This window comes from Scatophagus argus, chromosome 5 (assembly GCF_020382885.2).
Source record: "Scatophagus argus isolate fScaArg1 chromosome 5, fScaArg1.pri, whole genome shotgun sequence".
Taxonomy (NCBI): domain Eukaryota; kingdom Metazoa; phylum Chordata; class Actinopteri; family Scatophagidae; genus Scatophagus; species Scatophagus argus.
Window position 1 is genome coordinate 21,108,861 of NC_058497.1, and position 23,565 is coordinate 21,132,425.

Here is a 23,565-nt window from a genome sequence, read left to right on the forward strand (position 1 = left end):
GAGATATTGTGCTTTCCAGTGTACATTTATGTACATATGTGTACATATGTTGAAACTGAGTTGTTTACACTGTGATTATGTTGTCTCTGTCATCCACAGTGGTTGAGTAACTGTAAAGCCACCTTTTCCAGGAGTCCCACAGGCACCGTGATAACATGTCAGCCAGCAGAACATGAGGAAAAGGTAAAACCGTCATTTTTGAGAAATTATAGCAATAAGTTTGACATGCTGTCATATCAGTTGAACAATAATGTGAAATACTGGTTTCATGTTTTCTGTGGTTTCGCTTGTGCATTCAGACACACAGAAGGCTGTTTTAAAGAAAATAGTTGTTCATTTTGTGAGAATGAAAATACTAAAGAATCCACCTCAACTGACCTTTTATGCTATACTTTCTGCATCTTACGATTACTGTGTGGTTCTGTAGCTCTGTGAGTGTTACCTCTCTTTCTCACACTATGTAAAATTCAAGTTTTTGACAACATTAAGTTGCCGCACGTCACATTGATTATGTCATTCCGACATGCATTGTGATTATTTTCAGCTCTGCTGGGCATGGGAGCGAGTTCTCTTTAAGTTGCACTTGATCTAGCAGTAAACAATTACACTCACTTCATAACTAAGAAAAGGAAACAGCAAAATAGAAAGTTTTGCTGTTAAAACTTGGCATTTGATAGTTAAGAGATTCCCACCACAGTGAGTGCATTTGTGCTAATTTACAGGTGAAATTGTGCTTGGCTTATTTCACTTGGCTTTTTAATTAATTCATGGCAACTACCAGCCCTCCTTTCAGTTCTAGTTTACACATACATCGACCCTCACTTTTCTTCCTCTCTGCATGCCAAATTATATGACCCGTCTAATACTTTCACCCCCTCTGAAATGGAAATAATGAGGAATTGCATGCCTTTCTTTTGATTCTGTTTTCCTTACCTCTTTCCTGTTCTGTAACACGCTTGGTTCGTAGCGAATGGAATCTCTAGCTGTAAGTTGGAAAGACTTGTTCCTCTTTGTTGTGTGAAATGGTCTTTTTCTGCCTTTAAAAAAACTTAAAAAATTTTAAACCCATTTTTAGCACTTGTAAAGCCTTGTGCCTGCCTGCAGCTGGCTTGACATTTACTTGACATTAAGTAGTTTACCTTAATTGTACATGAGTTTATTATCCACCAAATGCAAAACTGAAAATATCTGATACAGTATAAAGTGATATGTAAGAGAAAAAAACCCAGTTATCCATTAAAAAGACCTTTTGCTAACAACTGCCTTTCTCTCTTTCAGCAACTGGAGCTCTGTCAGAGACTCTACAAACTCCACTTTCAGTTGCTGCTGCTTTTTCAGTCCTACTGTAAACTGATCGAACAGGTCCATGCAATAAGCTCTATTCCCGAGGTAGGTACTTCAAGCATTTTCTTGTCCTTTGTTTTGAAATATTGACACTCAACATCTAATCCTGTTTAATAATATTTATCCTCGTCAACCTTTAGCTGACTAATATGTCCAGAGAGCTAAATGAGTTGAAGAGCAGCCTGAGGACAGCAGCAGCCTCAGTGACAAATGATGAGATTGCTGCCCTTGAGAGCCCCCGTTCTGAGCCCACCTTCAGCTCCTCTGAGGCTGCTGTCCAGACCATCCTGGAGTGTCTGAAGAACAGCGAGTTTCTGACAGCCATTCGCTGCATTCGTGAGTGCAGGTGAGAAAAAAAACGTTTCATTTTTCTGAACAGGATTGAATTCCCCTAGTCAAGTGATTCACAACCAAAAGTACCAAACCAGAGTAGCTCAGCTAATCTGGATGATGACTTGGTTTTAAAAAAGGCCGGCCACAGCAATTAAAATTAGGTGTTATTGCAATTGAGAGTGTGTAAAAACCAGTAAGCAAGTGAGCAGTGGAGGTGAAATCATTAACTAAAAGTGGCTGTTAAATGGTTGGAATGTTGAGGTTTTGCCAGTGGATGCAGTTGTAGTACAAATACAAACTTAAAAGTTCATTTGTATGAAAATACTTGACTACCCACTGTTATATCCACTTCTATAAATAAGGTCCAACTTGAGATTAATGAAAATGAACACATTTGGAACATAAATGGGGGTGCTGATGAAGGGGTGCATGAGTTCATTGGACTGGTATGTGGGGGTATGTCTTATGAAACAGGTCGGGAACCACTGACCTAGTAAGACATTTTCTTTTTTCATTGCAGAACAATGTGGCCTAATGACATTTTTGGCAGCCTCTCTGAGGATGAGGTTCAGACCTTACTCAACATCTACTTCAGACATCAAACCTTGGGTCAGACAGGAACTTTTGCCTTGGTGGGCTCAAAACAGGACCTGACAGAAATTTCTGTCAAGTTGATGGAACTTAATGGAGAGATTCGGGACATGATCCGGCGAGCCCAAGGCTACAGAGCCATCACAGCCTTCCTTCCAGACTCCAGGGTCTCGGGCTCGACGCTTTGATCGCAGCATGGCGACATGTGACACCCGTTGCTGCACAGCACCCTGTCCCATGCCCAGCCTCTGGCACAGTCTGGGGTTGCTGCTATCATCGCAGTGGTTAACAAGCACTCTGCTCTATCTTGGGAATAACCAAACCCCCTTTCTTCTTCTTTCTCAGAACACATCAGAATGTCATGAAGACAGATCTTCAGATGTGCAGCAATATTTTTAGAAAGATGAGAGACTTTGCTGTTGCAAAGAAACTTAGGCTTTTATTGCACTAATAACAGAAATTGTCACAAAGCAAAACTTGCTATTGAGGTCAACAACTTTCACATTTAACAAATCACATACCAAAGCTAAGTGATTTTGTTGGAGTTATGTTGTTTTAATTGTCAAGGGAAAATGTGCAATCCTTCACTGAAGTGGAACACTTTTACTGTATCCTCAACGAATGTATTTGAATATCATAACATTTGAAAACATGAACATTGTCCAGAAAAAGGGAGGCTTCATTACTTGGTGAAAGTAGTGGGTCTTTTTGTGTGTTTGTGTTTGCGTGCGTGTGGGTGTATTGTGTCTGGGTGCTTGAGTGTGTGCTATAAACCTGACATCCATCACAGATGGAATTATGGATACCGATTTAGAGAAATGGTTGACATTTACTTACATCGACATGCTGCAAAACTACTGTAATGTCTCCCAAACCTACACTACATGCTGCTGTGTGGGTTATCTGTTACATAAAACATCTTACTGTACCTTTTAACTGTGCAGCTTTTAAGCAATTAGGTAAATTATTTATATTATTTGCAAGAGAAAGACATGGTTTTATCAAACTAGATTTATAGAAAACATATATTTTGATTATCATTTAAACCTGCCAAGCTTGCAAATCCTATGTACTATAAAGTGTAATAGTAATGTTTATGAACAAATACAGAAACTATTTTAACTGAATAATTGTACATATTGCAATGAGGGGCTTTGGTCAGACTCATAATATTGTATTTTTATGAACTTCCAATTTGAGTTGCATGTAGAGTGAAAGAGATAGCTACATACTTGTAAAGCTTCCACAAGAACTGTTGGTGTAGCATCTTGCCTTGTAAATACTACTGCCTTTGCAATGTACTGTACTTTGGTGGTCTGTACACTTATGTAACAAGAAAAATAAAACTTACATTTGTTAAGAGTGGTTTCATTTTTGTTTTTGTTTTTTTGCTTCATAAACTTGGGGTGCACCTCACTTATTTTTTAATCCCTCGGCTTGTGCAACAGGCAAATGGCTCCGATGCATCACCGAAAACGCCCCTAGTGGAACTGGATAGGATCTAAAGTCAAGGATTATTAAATACCTATAAATTCCAAGCATTTAATCCTTTTTTGATTATTGACCTGTTTGATTCATCCTAATATTCCTGTAATAAACCCCCAATATAGTTGGTTGTAAACAACAGAACGTTTGTAAAGATTATCTGAACTGCAGTACTCTTATTTTGAAGTCGGTTCGAGTTCCGGGACACAGCGCGCGAGGTTTGTTTTTATGGCAGGGACAACCTAGCTAGTGGGTTGACACGCAGTTCCCCCATTTTTAATCTATTCCTGTGGTTTTTGACTTTGTCGTTCACATTTTATCAACAGTTTCAGTGTGATATGATAGTTAACGCTCTCGCACACGGCCATGGTAAGTTACTTCAAAATTAAATCTATTTTTACCGTCTGGTTTCTTCTTCTGATTGAGTAAACCTAGCAGTCAAAGTAAGAGAAAAGCCTGTATTTATGTATTTTCTAAGCACTGGCAACGAGCTATAGCATTTGCCACGACTGTGGCTCAAACGTAAGCTAACGGTACCTTCTGTAGAATTTGTCCTCACCACTTTTATATCAAATTATCTAAGTTTATCGTAAGCTTATGTTGTTAATTAGCAGCTAGCTTCATAACGTATTGTCGGAAGCAGGCGTGTGCTGGCTGTGCCTACTCTGAGGGATGTGTCGCATCGTTCAGCAAACTCGCTTCCATACGTTTTTGCTTTTTAACTTAAGTCTTGGTGAAAAATTTGTCTTCTCAGGCGTGCCACATATTACATTTTAATCATTACAGAAGTCAGCTGGAATGGATTTAACCTCCAACAAGATGTACGACACATTTAAAGATGAAATATGGAAAGGTAAGACGTAGATACTGATGATGTCCAACCCAGCTGCGATAACCACTTAAGTCAAAACGAAATATATTGGTTTGTTTGTTGGAGGTTATGTACTTGTTACTGAACTATAAATCATTTTGATGTCCCAATTTAGATCTCGGTCCACTGGACCCACATTGGTTTGAGGCACTGACAGCACAAACCTTAAGTAATGATGGAAACGTGTCTGATCAAGATGACCTGTGTGCAAACCAAGAGGGGAATTTTAAAACGCCTTCTGACAAAACAACATTAGACAGTCAGCTGTTTTCAACCCCCAAAGCTTTCAGACACAGTCGAGTTGTGTCACCGGAAACACCAGAGGAAGAGCACTCGTTCACTGCTGAACAAGGTAAAGTTGGTTTAATGTTTGGCTGTTGATATGTTAAAGGTTACATAAACTTATACCTAACAGGGACATGGATTTATGCACAGGAAATTTAAAATTCTTTGTTGCAAATTGACGTAACTTTCTCGTGTTTGCATTGAGATTTCATCTTGTGAAAACGTTTCTATATGTTACACCCTAGAAAAAGAACCATTGCCTTGGACGACAGCACAAACTCCATATTTGTTTCGGGTTTCAAAAGAGGGGTAAGTGCAACAACTCTTTGCTGTCTGTGCTGTTTGAAAGGGAAATTATAAGTTTTTAGATGCTCCAAATTCATTTTTGTATAGTTCTTACCCTGATGTTGTTACTATGAATATGAATTTATTTTAAGTGATTTATCATTATAGGGGAAGCTTTCATATGTATTTTGTTACATTTTAAAGAGACATTAAATTAAAGAATAAAAGTAATGTACTAATTTTAGAGCTAACACTTGATGGTAAAGGTACCTCTACTAAAGTTCACAACTAAAATTAATTCCTTTGTGTTAATTCAGTGTTTATGGAGCTGAAGATAATTTTGTTGTATCTCATGTGTCATTGCTTTTGACAGTTTTTTTTACATCTATCTTGTTCTTGTTTATGTTGTATCTATCTTTTTTTTTTCCCTCCTCTAATGAAGGGACCAAGGTGCCAAATATGGTGGTATCCAACCTCAGAGTCAGGACAGTTTTGGTGAGCTGCAAATCTGTATTGTGTAAATTACATTTAAACATTTTCACAATCAGTGGTAAACACTGTTTCTGTTTTTCCTTCTGTACAGATCTGCTTCATACCCCACAAAAATCCCCAGTAAGTATATTAAATGTAATCATGATGTTTCTTTCAGCAAATGCCAGTGACTGAATGTGGAGGAGTGGATAACCTAAAGGTTTTCCCTCTTCATACAAACATATATATATATAATTTTATTTTGTTTATTTATTTTTTTTATGAAACAGGTAAGCTATGCCAAGCATATATCAGAAAGTCTTGGTGCACAGATTCATCCTGATATATCATGGACAAGTTCTCTGAATACTCCACCAGCAATACCATCCACCCTGATTTTAAGTAAGCAAATTGCATAATTGGTTATGATATAGATCTGCTCCATATATGTGATTTGTTATGATTATTGTGTCTTCTTAATTTTATAGCTAAACCTGATGAAAGTCCCTGCCCAGCAAGTTTGCCTGCAGACAAAAATGTTGTTGTGAGTACTCTGTCCTGTCCAACCTTACAGCACATATCTCTAATACTACTACATGTTTAGTCTCTGGTTCAGCTGTTTCATCACCCCTTTATAAGACATTTCAGTACAGTAAACATATATAACAAACTCCTTTTTTCTGTCTTTCTCAGTTTGTACGGAAGCTTTTTCCTTCTCTTTCAAATGCATTCAGAGTTGGAGCAGTGTCACCCAAAAACAATGAAATGCCTACCAGTCAGCAAGGTAATGTGTTTTTACTTTACAGCTAAATAATATCTATGCTGGTGCAGTGGGTGTGAGTATTAATTATATAAATATGCAGATTAGTTTATTTTGTGTTGCACCTTTTTTTGGGGGGGGGGGGCATAGTGCAAAGAAAAACTGATTGGTTGTCTCTAATCAACAGGTGTTGTTTCCCCTGTACCTGGTCAGTATCGAGAGCCCTTTAACTCCCCCCAGAGCTCACCAAATCAGAGTGACTGTGTTTGGAGACAGAAGCTACCAGATGCTATTGAAGATGGAGAAATTCGTAGCACTGTAGCAAGTGTTCTTGAGGGAGCTGAAGATGTTCTCTCCATATTTTTCAACGGCAGTAGTTCAGCACTGAGAAAAGTGAAAACTGACAGAATCAAAAGAAAGCAAATTACTCCAACAAAAGAGCGCAGCTGTGAACCAGGCAGACTTCCCTCAACCCCATCTATAAAAACTGGAGAAGTTGGGAACACCCAGTGGTCTCCACTAAGTTTATCTGAAATTCCACCTTGTACTGTGGATACATCTTGCCGTAATGGTCCTGCTACACAAGTGGAGAACAATATTTTAACAGAACGACCACAGCATGGCTCTGATTCTGGCCAGCAATTCAGGTCACGTTTAAAAATCACAGACTTGGGATTTTCTAAGAAAAATAGAAAATTTGTTTATACTGTTGACACATTAAAACTGCAAACTCAAGGAGAAGACACACAGTCTCAGAAGGTGGACTCATTGTCAGGGATTCCAAATGCTGGTAATACATTTCTCTTGCATTTAAAGTAAAATCATAATATCTTCTGCTTTAATGTTGGAACAAGCCCATTTTCTACAATGTCTGAATTTATCTTTTTTTATCATGTTTATTTCAGATCAAGAAGGGAATGTGAAGCAGTTGGTGAAAGCCCTAGATGACACAAACTGTTGCATCAGGAAGATTGAGATGGAAAAAGAGGGAAATCCCACTGAAGAAAATCTGCTTCCCTCTGTACAGGCAAAAGTCCAGGATCTTGACATATCACAGCTTTCCAAAGATTTTGCACAAGACTTCAGTCAAATGCCAGACCCTGGTAAACTGTGTAAAGTAGCAGGGGATAATCCTCAAAATGGCTTCTCTCCATCAGCTTGTCTGTCAGCCATGAAAGAAGCTCATCAGAAAGTAAGTCGAGCAAACCTTCACCGTGACATAACAGTCATCAGTAACCGAAGATTTCTCTCTACTGCTAAACAAAATGACCTCATCAACGAGGGCACTATAAGTGACAGTGGATTCCAGTCTGCTGCTGAAGATACCACTCATGTGACTGCATCATCATTTGTTCTTCCCAGCTCAGAGAACAATGATCAACAGCAAAGTCAAGAGTGCACAGGTTTTCAAACACATATCCATAGGACTCCTCATATTTCATCTACACATAAAGGAAATGGAAAGGCACATTCGAGTGGAATTTTACAAGAAGCTGAAACTGATGTGAAGCTGGCTAATGCAGTCAAAGAAACCCAGACACTGTGCCCTAGCAGAGAGTATGAGTTGCCTATGAAGAGCACGTCAATGCAACAATGCAGCAGTGCAAAAGGAGCTGTTGATAACATTAACTGCACTCCACATTCAGTTCATGGCAGTCTGCCAGAGCAAACAACAGTTTCTCTGCCTTCTGTCCATGCATCAGGATTCAAAACTGCTTCAAATAAGAGTATGGAAATTTCCTTAGCCAACCTGGAGAGAGCAGGTACTGAAGGGGAAAAACCTTGTGCCCGTGTCACTAGAGATGAACTTAGTACAAGTCATGGATCAGTTGAAAACACAGCCTTTTACTCAAACCAGCAAATCTCTTCAAGTATAAAATTTCTGGAAAACAGTTGCCAGTTAACAGCTTCACAGAAAGCTGATGTGACTGAGCTGTGCACCATCTTGGAAGAAGCAGATAGCCAGTTTGAATTTACACAGTTCAGAACTCCAAAGCTACAACAACACAGTGAAGATAATGCCACCTCTCCCAGAAAAGATGACAAAGAACTTGACCCTGATTTTCTTACAGGTATAAATTTTGATGATAGTTTCAATGCTGAAAATCACCTGACAGTGAGCAAGGCTAGAGCTTTGTTTGCTGATATTGAGGAGAACCTTGTGCAAATTGAAAAATCCCCAGACAAACAAAGTGATAAAATTGGTGCAGAGTGCAGTGTCGATAGTCAAAATGACAACTTTGTGTGTAAGGAGGAGGATAGAGGAAGACTAACCTGCTCAGACAGACAGGTCTCAGGCCTTACAGATGAAGATGTTATGAAACTTCCTGAAAACGGCAAAATAAACACAACCAAGTGTCAAAGTGGTTTTCAGATGGCCAGTGGAAAGGGGATTTCTCTTTCAGCCAAAGCCATGCAAGAGGCAGAAGCTTTTTTCAAAGGCTGTGACATTCTGGACACTAACAGTGGCATGTCCACAAAATATGAAAAGAGTATAAAACCCTTGTCTGGAAGTATCACTCATAAAAAAAACCTTCATAAATGTAAAAATGCTCAAGCAATGAAAGCAAGTTTTTGTGAAGAACCAATCAATGAGTGTGAAAATGTGACTTTGAGACCAGCCACACACCATGCAGAAGATGCACAAAATAATCTGGAGAGTTCCAGTGTTGGTTTTAAGAATATACCTTCTTTGACGAACACAGCTTCTTTCCATGGAAACCCATCTTCGACTGCACAGCCACTTTCATCTCTCTCATGCACAAAATCAGAGAATATCGGTTCCGCTTCAATCAATAAATTGAGCAGTGCTGGTGGATTCCGTACAGCCAGCGGAGAGAAAGTGTTTCTGTCAGCTGATTCAGTGAGGAAAGCAGAATGTCTTTTGAATGACATTCATACCCTGAAGGATGCAAGCAAACAACTGAAGCAAAAGGGAGATACTGTAAGAGCAGGCCATCTTGCCAGTCTAGTTCCGATGTCAACCCCCAAAAGTGGTGGATTTCAGACAGCCAGTGGCAAAGGAGTTAATGTTTCATCTGCAGCTCTCAAGAAAGCAAAATCATTGCTGAGTGAATATGATGAACGTGAGAATAATCTCAGTGTAAAACCAACACATTCCAAGATGCCAGTTCCTGGTCCACCACCCAGCAATGGTGGATTCCTTGCAGCTAGTGGTAAGCCAGTGACATTTTCATCTGATGCCCTCCAGAAGGCCAAAGCTCTCTTCAGTGACATCAGTTTCAGTGCAGAGATCCCAGGCGTTTCAGACACAAGGAACAATGACAAGAAACAAGACAGTGGTGAACATATGGAGAAAACACATTGTGGTTTTACAACTGCAGGGGGAGCGAAAGTCCATGTTTCACAGAAAAATCTGTTGAAAGCAAAAAAGCTTTTAGAAGAACTGGATGATGGTTCTATTTCAGTAAAAGCGATGCAAGAATCAGATGCTTTCTTCAAAGACAGTGACTTTATGGATGGTAAAGATAGCATGTTGCTAAAACATAGAAAACCCATAGCACCCTTGGGTGGAAGTGGAAGCGATAAAATAAACCTGACAGAATTTAAACGAGATCAGAAGATGACAAACATTCCCGAAGACCCTGGAAGTGGACACACGGAGTTAAAAAATGTGACTGTGGGACAAACTGTAAAGTCCGAAAAGATGCTTCATCCTGATGATGTGGAGATTTTCAGCAAGGTGTTCAAGAACACGCTGGATTCTACCAAGACAGCTTCTTTAAACGGAAGCACATCTTTAATGGCAACGTCCTCCTCATTGGGCACAGCGTTAAAGAACGTTGGTTGCTCTTCCGTCAGTGAGTTGAGCAACAGCGATGGATTCTGTACAGCCAGTGGAAAAAAAGTAACCGTGTCAGATGAAGCGATGACAAAAGCAAAATCTCTGTTGAATGAAAATGATGCATTTGAGGACGCAAACAAACAGCAACAGAATGGTGGATTTCAGACAGCCAGTGGCAAAGGATTCGCTGTTTCATCTGCAGCCCTAAAGAAAGCAAAAGCTCTGTTGAGTGAATGTGAAGGAGTTGAGGAGAAAATATGTGCAAAACCAACACATTCCAAGATGCCAGTTCCTGGTCCACCACCCAGCAATGGTGGATTCCTTGCAGCTAGTGGTAAGCCAGTGGCATTTTCATCTGATGCCCTCCAGAAGGCCAAAACTCTCTTCAGTGACATCGGTTTCAGTGCAGAGATCCCAGGCGTTTCAGACACAAGGAAGAATGACAAGAAACATGACGGTGAGAGTATGGAGAAAACACATTGTGGTTTCAAAACTGCAGGGGGGATAAAAGTCCATGTTTCACAGAAAAACCTGTTGAAAGCAAAAAAGCTTTTAGATGAATTCGATGATGGTTCTATTTCAGTAAAAGCGATGCAGGAATCGGATGCTTTCTTCAAAGACTGTAACTTTATGGATGGTAAAGATAGCATGTTGCTAAAACATAGAAAACCCATGGCACCCTTGGGTGGAAGTGGAAGCGATAAAATAAACCTGACAGAATTTAAACGAGATCAGAAGATGACAAACATTCCCGAAGACCCTGGAAGTGGACACACGGAGTTAAAAAATGTGACTGTGGGACAAACTGTAAACTCTGAAAAGATGCTTCATCCTGATGATGTGGAGATTTTCAGCAAGGTGTTCAAGAACACGCTGGATTCTACCAAGACAGCTTCTTTAAACGGAAGCACATCTTTAATGACAACGTCCTCCTCATTGGGCACAGCGTTAAAGAACGTTGGTTGCTCTTCCGTCAGTGAGTTGAGCAACGGCGATGGATTCTGTACAGCCAGTGGGAAAAAAGTAACCGTGTCAGATGAAGCGATGACAAAAGCAAAATCTCTGTTGAATGAAAATGATGCATTTGAGGACGCAAACAAACAGCAACAGAATGGTGGATTTCAGACAGCCAGTGGCAAAGGAGTCGCTGTTTCATCTGCAGCCCTAAAGAAAGCAAAAGCTTTGTTGAGTGAATGTGAAGGAGTTGAGGAGAAAATATGTGCAAAACCAACACATTCCAAGATGCCAGTTCCTGGTCCACCACCCAGCAATGGTGGATTCCTTGCAGCTAGTGGTAAGCCAGTGGCATTTTCATCTGATGCCCTCCAGAAGGCCAAAGCTCTCTTCAGTGACATCGGTTTCAGTGCAGAGATCCCAGGTGTTTCAGACACAAGGAACAATGACAAGAAACATGACGGTGAGAGTATGGAGAAAACACATTGTGGTTTCAAAACTGCAGGGGGAGCGAAAGTCCATGTTTCACAGAAAAATCTGTTGAAAGCAAAAAAGCTTTTGAAAGATTTTGCTGATGGTGAGTGTTTTGATTCAGAGTCATACTCAACAAGCCCACCTACCAATGCTCATAAATCAGATCTGTCAGAAGTGAAAGATGCGAAGAGAACTTCAAATTCAAATCTCTCCCCAGCTGGTGACAAAGACCTGCATCCTGAGAAAAGTGATCCTCGGCTTGTTAAATCTGTAACCTCTTTACAAGCGACTCACCACGAAAATGAAACTATGCAACATTCAAGAACATGTGGTAGCATTTCGATTAATGATGAGGCAGAAAAAAATATTACCCGATCAAGGGTGGGGAACCTCTATGACAGTCCTCGAGAGGAAATGTCAAGTGTCAGCAGCAGCGAGGGCCTGAAGGTTAAAGGGACAGAAGAGTCTTCAATTCTGTCCTTTCAGTCACTTAACCTGACTGGCTGCACTGAAACCCAGCAGATGTTTTTTGCCCAGGAAGCTCTAGAGTGCACTAAAGCTTTGTTGGAGGATGAGCATCTAGCTGGCCAAAGTCTCTCAGTGACTTCAGAAAATATGCCGCTCCAAGAAAATTCAAAATCCAGTGAAGGATCAGCAGAGGAACAAAAAGGAAAAGGGAAAAGGCCAGTAGACGACCCAGATAAGACTGGTAAGTGTGTGTGTGTGTTATTGATTGAAATTTATGTAGTACAATATGTTTTTAGAACTTATTCAGTCTCAATTATTTGAAGAATAGGATTATTTATCTTCAAGTCAAAAGTATTTACTATTTTTTGAGTATTTTTAGTTAAATAACTTGATCCAATATTGAAAATAAATTATTATTTACAAATTAATTAAAATACTTGTATGTAGCTACCGTGACACTGTGACTCTTTTTCAATCAGCTCAGCCTCCCCTGAAAAGACGATTACTGGAGGAATTTGACAGGACTGTTGATGGTCCAAGAGGTTCAACACTCCATTCAATAAAAAGCAGTCCAAATGGTAAATATAAAATTATCTAAAGAATCCATCTTTTTTCATTCTTATTTAAGTAACCTTTGATATGTATTTTTTTTCTTCTTAATTAAGGTGCAATGAAAGACAGGAGAGTTTTCAGGTACAGCGTCTCTCTTCATCCAAACATCACAAGGCCACACAGGTAAGCTGCCTGTGAATTATTGGTCATATTTTCAAGTGGCTGACAGTTGTCATCATCTCCTTGATAAGTCTTTATATGTCTTACAGAAACGGAAAAAATTATGTGGAAACCATATCGCAAAAGACAACATCACCACAACACTTGACTCCAGGAGATAGTAGATCAGCATGTTCCAGGATGCCCGTGTTTGTTCCTCTATTCCTCAAGAATTCAAAGACAGAAAGTCACAAGAATACAGTGTTCAAGGACAACTTAAGAACACCTTCTGCGTTTGTTCCTCCATTCAAGAAACAAAGGACTATTGTCCAAGAGAGTTCCTCTAAGCCACAGGAGCAGGATAAACGCTGCCATCTCGTTGTAATGCCCTTTAACAGCAGCAGTTATGCCTCACCCACTGAAAAAACACAAAGCACTACAGGTGTAACTGGAAATAAAATCGAAGATGACATTCAGACATTTGTCGTGGTTGATACTGCAAATGATAATCTGATGAATAATCTAAACCAGGGTCTTACCTGTGATTCAGAGGACTCTGCTGCAGAGGCATCAGGTGTGGAGGACACTTTGCCCAGAAGCCAAGGTGCAGTAACATTTTGGTTAAAAAATAAAGCCAGTACACTAATAATACACTGTCAATGCTTTGAATAACAAAGGTAAAATAATGATGTGCTTATGCTCTACAGACATGTTTCAGAATCTTCATAATGTTGAGTTGGCGCGAGATATGCAAGACATGAGGATCAGGAAAAAAAAGCGCCAGACCATTCGGCCTTTGCCGGGCAGTTTGTTTCTAACCAAAACCTCAGGAGTGTCGAGGATACCTTTAAATGCTGCAGTAGATGGAAAGCCTCCTGCAAGATACACCCAAAAACAGGCAAGGCCAGGACTCTTTTGTTAGTGGGTTTTGTTGTATTTGGTGTAAAATAAGATGACTGTCACATAAACAGCCTTTTGACAGGTTCATGCATTTGTTTTCCCAGCTGTACAGCTATGGAGTTCATCCGCATGTGTATGAGATCACCAGTGAGACGGCAGAATCATTTCGCTTCAGTTTGCAGCAGTTCATCAAACAGGAGGCGTTCATAGACAGAGGTGGTGTACAACTTGCCGATGGAGGATGGCTGATCCCCAGTAATGATGGGACTGCAGGGAAGGAAGAGTTTTATAGGTATTTAAAGGATTTTGATAGGATTTATGTTGTGGGTCTGTCTGTCTCGTACATCCTTTTGAATGTTTGAGAAACTTGGTGCGTCTTGGTGTGTGCAGAATGCAGACAAATAAATATTATATTATTTTACAATTTCCACAGATCATTATGTGACACCCCAGGTGTGGATCCTAAACTGATCAGCGAGGAATGGGTGTACAATCACTACCGATGGATTGTGTGGAAGCAGGCCTCCATGGAAAGATCTTTTCCAAAAACAATGGGCAGCCTCTGTCTCACCCCAGAACGGGTTCTTCTACAACTTAAGTACAGGTACTTAGAGTTATAGCTTCTTATAGTCCAGTGTGTTCCTGATGCTATTTTATGTAAATGCACTTTCTCTGAAGCATTTTTACATTATTTTATGTGCTTTAGATATGATGTGGAGGTGGACCACAGCCGCAGGCCAGCTCTGAGAAAGATCATGGAAAAGGATGACACAGCAGCCAAAACCCTGGTCCTCTGTGTTTGTGGGGTCGTTTCCAGGGGTCAGTCCCCGAAAAGACACAGTTTCAGCGATACCAAGACTACAGCTGCTGATGCCAAGGTCGACAACCCATCTGCAGTGGTTTGGCTGACAGATGGCTGGTATGGCATTAAAGCCCAGCTGGATGAACCTTTGACTGCCATGCTCCACAGAGGTCGACTGGCTGTTGGTGGGAAGATAATCATCCATGGGGCTCAGCTGGTGGGATCACAAGATGCCTGCTCCCCTCTGGAGGCGCCTGAATCTCTCATGTTGAAGGTACTTCAAGTTAAGTTATTAAGTAATTTTATCTGTCCATGAGGCAACCAAATAACAAACTGGCATATCTATTGTTTATGCATTTAGATTTGTGCCAATAGCAGCAGACTGGCACGTTGGGATTCTAAGCTGGGATTTTACAGGGATCCACGACCATTCCTGCTTCCCGTGTCCTCTTTGTACAGCAATGGAGGACCAGTGGGATGTGTGGACATTATCATACTGAGAAGCTACCCTATACAGGTGTGTTTCATACTGTGTTGATGTATTTGTACTTTCTCTCCTCATATTTATTTGTATGCTTGTCACATTTTCCAGTGGATGGAGAGGAAACCAGATGGAGGCGTTGTTTTTCGTTCTGTTCGCGCAGAAGAGAAGGAGGCAAGACGATATGAGAGCCAAAAGCAAAAAGCTATGGAGATCCTATTTGCCAAGATTCAAGCTGAATTTGAAAAGGAGGAGAAAGGTAGGAATCATGTTTGCAGCCTCCTAACTACCGGATGAAATGGAATGAGTTTTTTAAAAAAAAAAAATTTCATCTTCAGCTAATAACAAGCCCCAACGTAGAAGACAGTCAGTCAGTTGTCAGGATTTTGCAAGTCTCCAAGATGGAGAGGAGCTCTTTGACGCTGCAGGGGATGACCCAGCTTACTTTGAGGTGAAATTTACTTGCCAGATTCTTAACTTTTTTTTTTTTTTTTATATGAATAGAGTTTTCAGTGCACATATATTTTTCTTGCATATCCCAAGATTCATCTGAGTGTGCAGCAGTTGGAGACTCTACGTGCCTACAGGCGTTCACTGATGGAGAAGAAGCAGGCTGAACTGCAGGATCGATACCGACGGGCTTTAGAAAATGCAGAGGACCGCGAAGGAAGCTGTCCCAAACGAGATGTTACACCTGTGTGGAGACTCTGCATTGCTGACTGCATGGACCAACCTGGCAGTGGTACGTCTTTATTTTCATTCCTTTTAGATGCACTATGGTCACTTTAATGTATGCTCAATTATGTAATCAAATACTAATTTAAAATTATTTTTTTGTTTTAGTTTATCAGTTGAACCTTTGGCGACCTCCCTCAGATCTTCAGTCTTTGCTGAAGGAAGGCTGTCGATACAAAGTGTATAACCTCACCACTTCTGAGGGAAAGAAACCTGGCGGTAGCACAGCTGTTCAGCTGACTGGGACAAAGAAAACACAGTTTCAAGACCTACAGGTAAGGGTTAGAAACTGGCTGTTTTGATCACGCTCATTGTGCTCAGGGAATTGTTGTTAAATGATCAAAAATAATGAGTAATAGATCATGGAACTAATTTATAATACTAAAGATTTGTTTTGTCCTTAAGGCTTCTCAGGAATGGCTATCAACACATTTTCAACCGAGGGTCTCAGCCCATTTTATGGATCTTCAAAACCCAGAATTTCAGCCGCTGTGTGGAGAAGTTGATCTCACAGGATATGTCACCACCATCATAGATGGACAGGGTAAGTAATTTCCACTGTAAATGTCTTTGCAGGAAATGCTGAGCTAATGATTTCTGACTGTTTCCCCAGAACAACATTGTTTACTAAATGGTTGTGCTTGTGAACACAGGTTTCTCTCCTGCATTTTATCTGGCCGATGGGAACCTAAACTTTGTTAAAGTGCGCTGCTTCAGCAGCTTGGCTCAGTCTGGGTTGGAAGATGTAGTAAAACCACGTGTCCTGTTGGCTCTGAGCAACCTGCAGCTCAGAGGTCAGTCCACATCTCCCGTTCCTGTTGTGTATGCTGGTGATCTGACCGTCTTCTCTACGAACCCCAAGGAAGTTCATCTACAGGAATCCCTCAGCCGACTCAGAAACATAGTCCAGGTACAGTGCTAATATCCCAAACTTATAAAACTGACGTGTTTCAAAACTGTGTTTACCGTTCATTCATTTAAAGGAAAATTGAAAATGAAAATTGAGTCACTCACAACAACTCACCACCATGCTGACGGAAAGTCAGATGAAGTTTCTTAGTGTCTTATAGAACTATAATTTTTATCAAATCATTCTCAGGGTCAGGAGAACATGTTCCTAACTGCAGAGGAGAAGCTTTCACAGTTAATCAAATCTGATGGCGTGAGCTCCATCTCCTCTCCAGCTCTGCAAATGCAAACCCCAACTTCGACAAGGGACACAAGACAAGACGCAAAGACAAGTGTGAGTTCATGTACTGCGGGACTGTTTGATTCATTGCCTCTCATATCCACTTTATGTTGATTTTAAAATGTGTCCTCTAATGCAGGTGACTTCTCAGCCACCAGTCAAAAGCTTTGGAGCCTTCACACCTGTCAGCAGGGACCCTCCAGCAGCAAAATGTTCAACGGAGAAAGACCCAAGCAGCCTGAAGAGGAGGAGAGCTCTGGACTATCTTTCTCGTATCCCGTCTCCACCACCCCTTTCCCTTCTAGGCTCAGCGGCTTCGCCGTGTGTGAAAAAGACGTTCATCCCCCCTCGGAGGTCTGGGACACCTTGCACTTTAAAAACTGTACAGACTACAGCTCGCAAACCTGTCAATTCACTTGTGGAGGATGAATGGGTGAATGACGAGGAACTGGCCATGATTGATACTCAGGCATTGCTTGTTGGTGATTTAGTGTAGGCACATGAGACTGTATGGTGTTGAGCACACTACAGCTTAAAAAAACTGTACATATGAGCGACTGTAAGAGGCAAATGCTGTGCGTGGCTTATGCAGTATTCTGTGATTGTTCTTTTAAGTCTAGTTGGACTCATTAAAGGGGTAAAATCACTTTACACTCTCTCTCTTCTACTGATTGGTCTATAAAGGTAAATAAGTTAAACACAAATTTAGAATTGTGTTCTTACAGTTTATCACTTTATGATCCCGTTTTCTTGGGAAAAATGAAATGTAAGCTGATTAGGGCGTCCACTGTCACACCTGAAGGAAGTGAGAGTTGGACATTTTGTGTAATTGAATTCTAAAATATACATACTACGATATAACATACATATATTGTACGTGGTAGAGTAATGTGCAAATGTTTCCTAATAATCACACCTCTTCGGTTATATTTGGTTCCAAGAGAAGATGAAGCATGAAATCCGTATGTGTTATTGTAACCAAATCCGACTGGTGGTGCTGTCGTACTCATTAGTGGTTATCCGAACGTTAAAGAGGAAAATAGAAGAAGATTACGTCATTTCCGTAAACAGAATGCCCATACAGTGTGGAAATTGTATCCCTGTTGTTCTTATCAATGTCTTTACCGTCATATATACGTCCTGACAACGTACGGTGAGCATTAATAAATAGCGACTTTAGCTCAGTGTTATTATGTTAAAGTAGTAAATTATTTTACGTAACCAGTTCAGCCTGCTTCTTTAAACCATTTTCTGCCTGTAGCCTGGAGGTGACATAAGCTAGCGGACTGTTTGCTTTTTCTTTTAAGTTTCGGTCTGTGTACAGCATGAGCTCAATGTAGGAACGCAATTGTAAAACCATTTTATAAGTGCAGTGTCTGGCATATATATTCGCTGTAACTGGCGACAAAAACTAGTAAAATAACTACGCATCAAAATTATTCATACTTTCGTAAGTTTTGCAAAATATTAACTGGGTTTTAATCTGTTTCCATGCAGATGTCTCATACTAAATCCTCCTTTCATGGCATAGAAAACCCTTGTGTGGGTGTGCTTGAAAGAACAGAAGATGGTAGCGATGACTCTGCTGACAAAGACGCTAAATGTGTGAGTAGCGACTCCAGCAGCCCTGACGGAAGTGTCAGGCAGCTTGTGTTGAAGGAGGTAGGACTCACTAGCACCACCTTCATCGGTCCAGTATTTCCTCCAAACACAAACACAAACACAGCCAAGCCTGACATTGAAGACACGCTGAGTGAGTTTTACAAAGAGCTTGAGGAGATCGATACTCCTGGTGGTGCTAATGTTGACCCAGGGAAACCTGATGCAGGTTTTGTTCAACCATCCGTACCTCTTAAAACATCTTCCAGTAAAGGGACTGCAGATATAAGTGAGGAGAAAATTAAATTTGCAAAAGCCAATAGCTACACAGCAAAACCACAGCCATCCTGGCCACACTGGTATCATAATGAGCCATACTGGTCAAGAAGACCGAGGCCAGGCACGGACCTGAGGTCTGGTAGAGCTGCTGCTTTTCCTCAAGATCAATGGCGTCATCCGCAAACTCTAAACAGACCACCAAACTCAAGATTCCACAGACCGCCATTCCATCGTCCACCACCCCCATCTGCATTCCCAGATCCACCAAACGCACAATCACACTTCAGTCTCAACTGGAGCGGATCAGGCCCGATAAACCAGTATCAAGAGGAGGCTCATTTTCCAACATTTTCCAGCTTCCCACCTCCAAATGTGTGCTGTCACCCCTCTCAGGGCTTTTATGGAGGTTCTCCTCACCACTTTGACAGGGACGAACGGGGTGATGTGCACACAGATAATGTAAATGTTGGATGGCCTGGAGATAGTAAAGAAGAATGGTGTCCGTTAGGTGAAGCTGATGACAGGCGCCAGAGGTATGAGTCAGAATATGAGCTGTGGGAGCATCGGAGCCAACCCACCGATAACAGTAATGCATACCGTTCTTCATTGGTGCTGATCTTGATGAGGGGATTACCAGGATCCGGGAAATCAACACTGGCCAGGTACGTCTGTGTGCGGTCTCGAGTGTCATACATTAGTGCATTGTCCATTTAAAGGCTGAACGTGTAATTTTCATTTGTGTCCCACCTCTGTCACAGGGAGCTGGTGTCTACTGGCCCCAGTGGGCTGATACTGAGCACAGATGACTACTTTGCTCACAGAGGTGGCTATCGTTATGACGCCGGCCTTCTTGGAGAAGCACATGAATGGAACCAGAGAAGAGGTACTGTCTTCCTCATTTAATGAAAACGTTTTCACGCGTCATTGTGAAGGCATTTCTGTCCAGCTTCAATTTCAATCATGAGATTGAAATTGATGAGATTTTTATTTCCTTTTTCTTATTTATTTATTTTTTCTAAATGTCATCATTTTGTATTTAATCCCCTTTTAGCTAAAGCTGCTATGCGTGATGGCCGATCTCCCATTATTATTGATAATACAAACATCCAAGCCTGGGAAATGAAGCCATATGTCAAGATGGTGGGTACTGGATTTTACATGTAATTGAGTAATTAACTTATGATGTACCACACCACCGATGGAGATGCTAATGAAAATGGCAAACTGTTTTAACAGGGCTTGGATAGAGGATACAGAGTGGATTTTTGTGAACCAGACACCAGCTGGAAGTTTGATCCTTATGAGCTGGAGAAGTATGATTTCTTAATTATCATATTATACATTATATATTACACACCAGGTCAGACTTTGAAAAACTTGTAGAAACTTGCATTACCACACTGCTTTGTTTTCCCTGCAGGAGGAACAAGCACGGTGTTCCCCAGGAGAAGATCGCTCAGATGATGGATCGTTTTTCATTTCCCATATCCGTAGACATCGTCATGAGTTCACAAGAGCCGCTCCACGTGAGCCAGAGACGACGACCGGAGCAGCCACAGATGATGAAGAGAAACCAAGACTCCCATTAGTTTTTGTAACCAGCCAAATGATTTGCCTTGAAGAACAACTCTTTGGAAATTATGTAAATATTGTTAGCTGCTGTTTTTTACATGATTTCTAATACATTATTTTGCATACTGTAAATTTATAGACTGCTTTATACAATGAGAGAAGAAATTTATATTTTGACAAATTTTCAAGATTAAATTGTCATGTTTAACATCTTTGCAAGCAGAGTAAATTATTTTGGCATTTTGTATTAAATGACTGATATTTCAGATTGTTTTGTTCTGTACTATATGCAACTACATAGAAAGCCAAAAGGTTGTCCTCATCTGCCTCATGAGCACTTAGGGGTTTTGTTGCGCATTGTCTTTTATATGCAGCTCCACAATGGGGCAAATTGTATTCTCATTGTAATGAGTTCTTCCATATGAATGATGCATGGATGTTCTGTGCTACAAATTGTTTTATAATTTTATGTCTGTATGGTAGCAGACATTATTTTTCCTTCACAAAATAGTTCACAGAGGACTGTTCCTGTGTCCTTTAGAGGGTAAGTTTACAGTTTCTGCTTTTAAACATTAGTCAGGTACCCATAAGAGCACCGAATGTCATCATTCATCCTGTTCTTGCTCTTCATTAAGAGATACCTTCCTGAAATTACACAAATCAAATGGACATCCTCCAAAGTTGCAGTGTTTTTAGCACAAATTTCCTTAAATGTTTCCCTGTTGAGCTGCAGTGGAAGGATAGCAACAGAAAGGGTGGACTTTTGTTCTATAAAGTCTTTAGAGATGATCACTTAGACAACCAAAGCCTATTAAGAACATTTTTTTTAATACAGTTTTGCACAGAGGGAGGACTGTGCATTTTGTCTAACATGTCGTACATAGGAATTACATGAAGGAGGGATTACAACCCGCAAAATCAGAATCACTGTTAAGATGGGCACTTGAATATCGCTTGGGGGCGAGCACCTTTAAATTACGGACTAACGAGTGAAAGTGACGCGATGGCAAATATATTATTAGTACAAAAATATTCATTAATTATAGAGTGTTTTAAAATTACTGTGGGAAAACAATGAATAGAGACCCCATCACAGTAAAACCTCTGGTGCAGAGCAGAATAACAGCTGAGAGCCTTCATCACTGTGTCTCACAGGAAATCCCATTTTGCTTTTGTATTCCCCCTGGTGTTCATTACTGCAGCACACAGAGCTGCTGTTTTGTTGACCTTACTTTTTTTTTTTTTTTTTTTTTTTCCAGTCAGCAAAGAGCACCAGGAATTATTTTTGTCTGGACCTCAGGCTGTTTTTATTCAAACACGTCTCCATTTTTGCATGAAAGTTTGGTTTGTAATTCTTCACAATAAATGTCGAAATTTTAAAAGCTTTAAACACCAACCTGGATAACCTGGATATGGCCTGGATAACAGGAACATTTTACAATAGCAGCCCTGTATTAAGCAGTCAGTTAAGTGAAACTTGTGATTTTTTTCATTTATTATTTTAGAGACTGCCAGTTGTGAGTCTGTTGTTTGTATTTGTTGTTAGCAGATACGTGTGTTAAGTCTCATTCAGTCTGTGATGTGAGGGTATGCGTGTGAATCACATTATCTTGTTTTGCACTTTAATGCTCCTCCCACCAGCAAAAGTGATATTTACTGCCACTTCAATGTTTTGTATGATATTTCCATTAAATTCAAATGTCACACAGCTTTCATCTTGTCATTTTCAATCTGTGTTTGTCTAACTGGTTCAGAAAGTGGATTTACTAACCTCCCAGTGATCCTTCCTCCAGTTAAAGGAAAGTTAATGTTTGGCACTCTGTGGTAAATGTAAACATGAATAGAAACAGTGAATTATCTTCCTCTCGGTGCTCTGAGGTCGACTGATGACTCAGACTCCAGTATACTCTGTACCTTCATACCATACTGTACTGTACGTATAATGAATAAGCCTGCAGCTTCCTGCCTTTTCTCTGGAGGGTTTTTTTTTAACACAGCACTGACCTTGATCCACAAAATTCAGTGGCAATGTGCAAGCCAGTTTTTAGCCAAGGAAACAATATGAATCACAGTCTTACATGCAGTAAAGGTGTGGTATGTGCAAAGATGTAGTTGATTCAGTAAAATGTGTTAGAGTCTGAACAATGTCCGCTTGGAGGAGACACAAAGGAGCATGCATGAGTTGGGATTATAGGAACTTAATCTAATCTAATCTAAACTATGAAACTATGATATTAAAAACATCTCTTTCAGAGCTTCCTACAAAAACCTTTAACATCTGTATTTCTAAACAATAATATGAACCAGTTTCTAATGTTCTGACTTTGGGTCACAAGTAGCCCTTGATTTCTATTAATAAATATCAAATTTGTGCAGCATAAAACGTCACGAGGGGGCTAATAATTATTAATAATATATAATATTATAATATATAATATTATTATAATAATAATTATAATAATTCACATGTTCGCCTTTTTTGTGTGAAGGGTTTTAATGTAAATTACTGCAAAAGCACATCTGTGGTAAATTAAAAATGGAGAGATGAAAGGTAGATGACAGAGAAAGCTGATCAGACATGATGTGAAAGTGATCGCAGAGCGACGTCATATTCTCAGCAGGGTGTTATAAGATATAGAAGGCTATAGCTTCTATATCCCCCATATCTTTAAAGTAAAAGCTCTGACCTTTGAAATCCTGGAGCTGCACATGAGCAGGAGCACTGAACCGCTCAAAGAACATCTCATTTCCACGAAAAAGCTTGCCGTTCAACACCAAGCTCCTTCAGCGCTCAGTGTGCATCCTTCACAGCTTATTTGACCTCACCAGTGGGCTTTGCTTGTGATTTATGTGGGTAGTTATCAACGTTTATGTTTCAGCTTTGATTATAATGAAAAGGAGAGCACCTGCACACTCCGATCTCTTGAGGCAAACTTGTAGTAACTCGTCAAGCAGTCTCAGAAATGAGACTGAAATGAATGAAGTTATTCTTTCTGTCAGTATACTGTACACTGAATTTTAGCTCCAGCTCCTCCAACAAGCCTTCATCTGACTGCATGGTTTCCAAGTATGGTTAAAATTGTTAATTTTTTACCTTCATTGGTGGTTTGAGTTAAGCCAAGTTGCACTTAAATTGTATTGCATCAAGCTGCAGCAAACCTTTTGCTTACA

The 23,565-nt window shown here is 40.3% G+C and overlaps 3 protein-coding genes across 9 annotated transcripts in view; all 3 read left to right on the forward strand.

The window, feature by feature from the left end:
- frya (furry homolog a (Drosophila)) overlaps window positions 1-3,628 on the forward strand; it is a 45,010-nt gene extending 41,382 nt beyond the window's left edge. For all 4 annotated transcript variants that reach the window (XM_046389595.1, XM_046389594.1, XM_046389596.1 and 1 more), the window contains exons 59-62: window positions 100-183; window positions 1,279-1,389; window positions 1,485-1,690; window positions 2,198-3,628. In XM_046389595.1, the coding sequence (XP_046245551.1) occupies window positions 100-183; window positions 1,279-1,389; window positions 1,485-1,690; window positions 2,198-2,456 (660 nt within the window). In that variant the 3' untranslated portion in view covers window positions 2,457-3,628. The remainder of the gene's footprint in view (window positions 1-99; window positions 184-1,278; window positions 1,390-1,484; window positions 1,691-2,197) is intronic.
- A 230-nt stretch (window positions 3,629-3,858) lies between these two features.
- Window positions 3,859-17,600, forward strand: brca2 (BRCA2 DNA repair associated). Of its 3 annotated transcripts, XM_046389601.1 has the most exons (28): window positions 3,859-4,122; window positions 4,540-4,606; window positions 4,740-4,976; window positions 5,155-5,218; window positions 5,637-5,689; window positions 5,778-5,806; window positions 5,956-6,067; window positions 6,154-6,209; window positions 6,359-6,449; window positions 6,613-7,215; window positions 7,331-11,761; window positions 11,876-12,367; window positions 12,606-12,704; window positions 12,792-12,861; window positions 12,948-13,441; window positions 13,545-13,735; window positions 13,842-14,029; window positions 14,171-14,341; window positions 14,444-14,813; window positions 14,901-15,056; window positions 15,132-15,279; window positions 15,359-15,471; window positions 15,564-15,762; window positions 15,864-16,030; window positions 16,161-16,299; window positions 16,409-16,665; window positions 16,855-16,998; window positions 17,084-17,600. In XM_046389601.1, exons 1-28 carry the CDS (start codon window positions 4,120-4,122, stop codon window positions 17,438-17,440), a joined length of 9,501 nt encoding a protein of 3,166 aa, XP_046245557.1. In that variant the 5' UTR covers window positions 3,859-4,119; the 3' UTR covers window positions 17,441-17,600. The 3 variants fall into 3 exon arrangements, with proteins under 3 accessions (XP_046245557.1, XP_046245555.1, XP_046245556.1); XM_046389599.1 differs by having other exon boundaries at window positions 7,331-12,367; XM_046389600.1 differs by having other exon boundaries at window positions 3,860-4,122; window positions 4,508-4,606; window positions 7,331-12,367.
- A 346-nt stretch (window positions 17,601-17,946) lies between these two features.
- n4bp2l2 (NEDD4 binding protein 2-like 2) lies at window positions 17,947-20,660 on the forward strand. Of its 2 annotated transcripts, none has more exons than XM_046389603.1 (6): window positions 17,947-18,097; window positions 18,442-19,484; window positions 19,581-19,705; window positions 19,874-19,962; window positions 20,059-20,135; window positions 20,243-20,660. In XM_046389603.1, exons 2-6 carry the CDS (start codon window positions 18,442-18,444, stop codon window positions 20,409-20,411), a joined length of 1,503 nt encoding a protein of 500 aa, XP_046245559.1. In that variant the 5' UTR covers window positions 17,947-18,097; the 3' UTR covers window positions 20,412-20,660. The 2 variants fall into 2 exon arrangements, with proteins under 2 accessions (XP_046245559.1, XP_046245558.1); XM_046389602.1 differs by having other exon boundaries at window positions 17,994-18,092.
- Window positions 20,661-23,565: the final 2,905 nt, after the last annotated feature.

Coding starts and splice junctions, on each gene's coding strand:
- brca2 (XM_046389599.1), top strand. Junction 6,450..6,612: donor AATGCCTACCAGTCAGCAAG/GTAATGTGTTTT, acceptor TCTAATCAACAG/GTGTTGTTTCCCCTGTACCT. Junction 15,057..15,131: donor TGAGAAGCTACCCTATACAG/GTGTGTTTCATA, acceptor CACATTTTCCAG/TGGATGGAGAGGAAACCAGA.
- n4bp2l2 (XM_046389602.1), top strand. CDS start 18,060: ATGTCTTTACCGTCATATATACGTCCTGACAAC. Junction 18,093..18,441: donor CATATATACGTCCTGACAAC/GTACGGTGAGCA, acceptor GTTTCCATGCAG/ATGTCTCATACTAAATCCTC. Junction 19,706..19,873: donor TGAATGGAACCAGAGAAGAG/GTACTGTCTTCC, acceptor ATCCCCTTTTAG/CTAAAGCTGCTATGCGTGAT.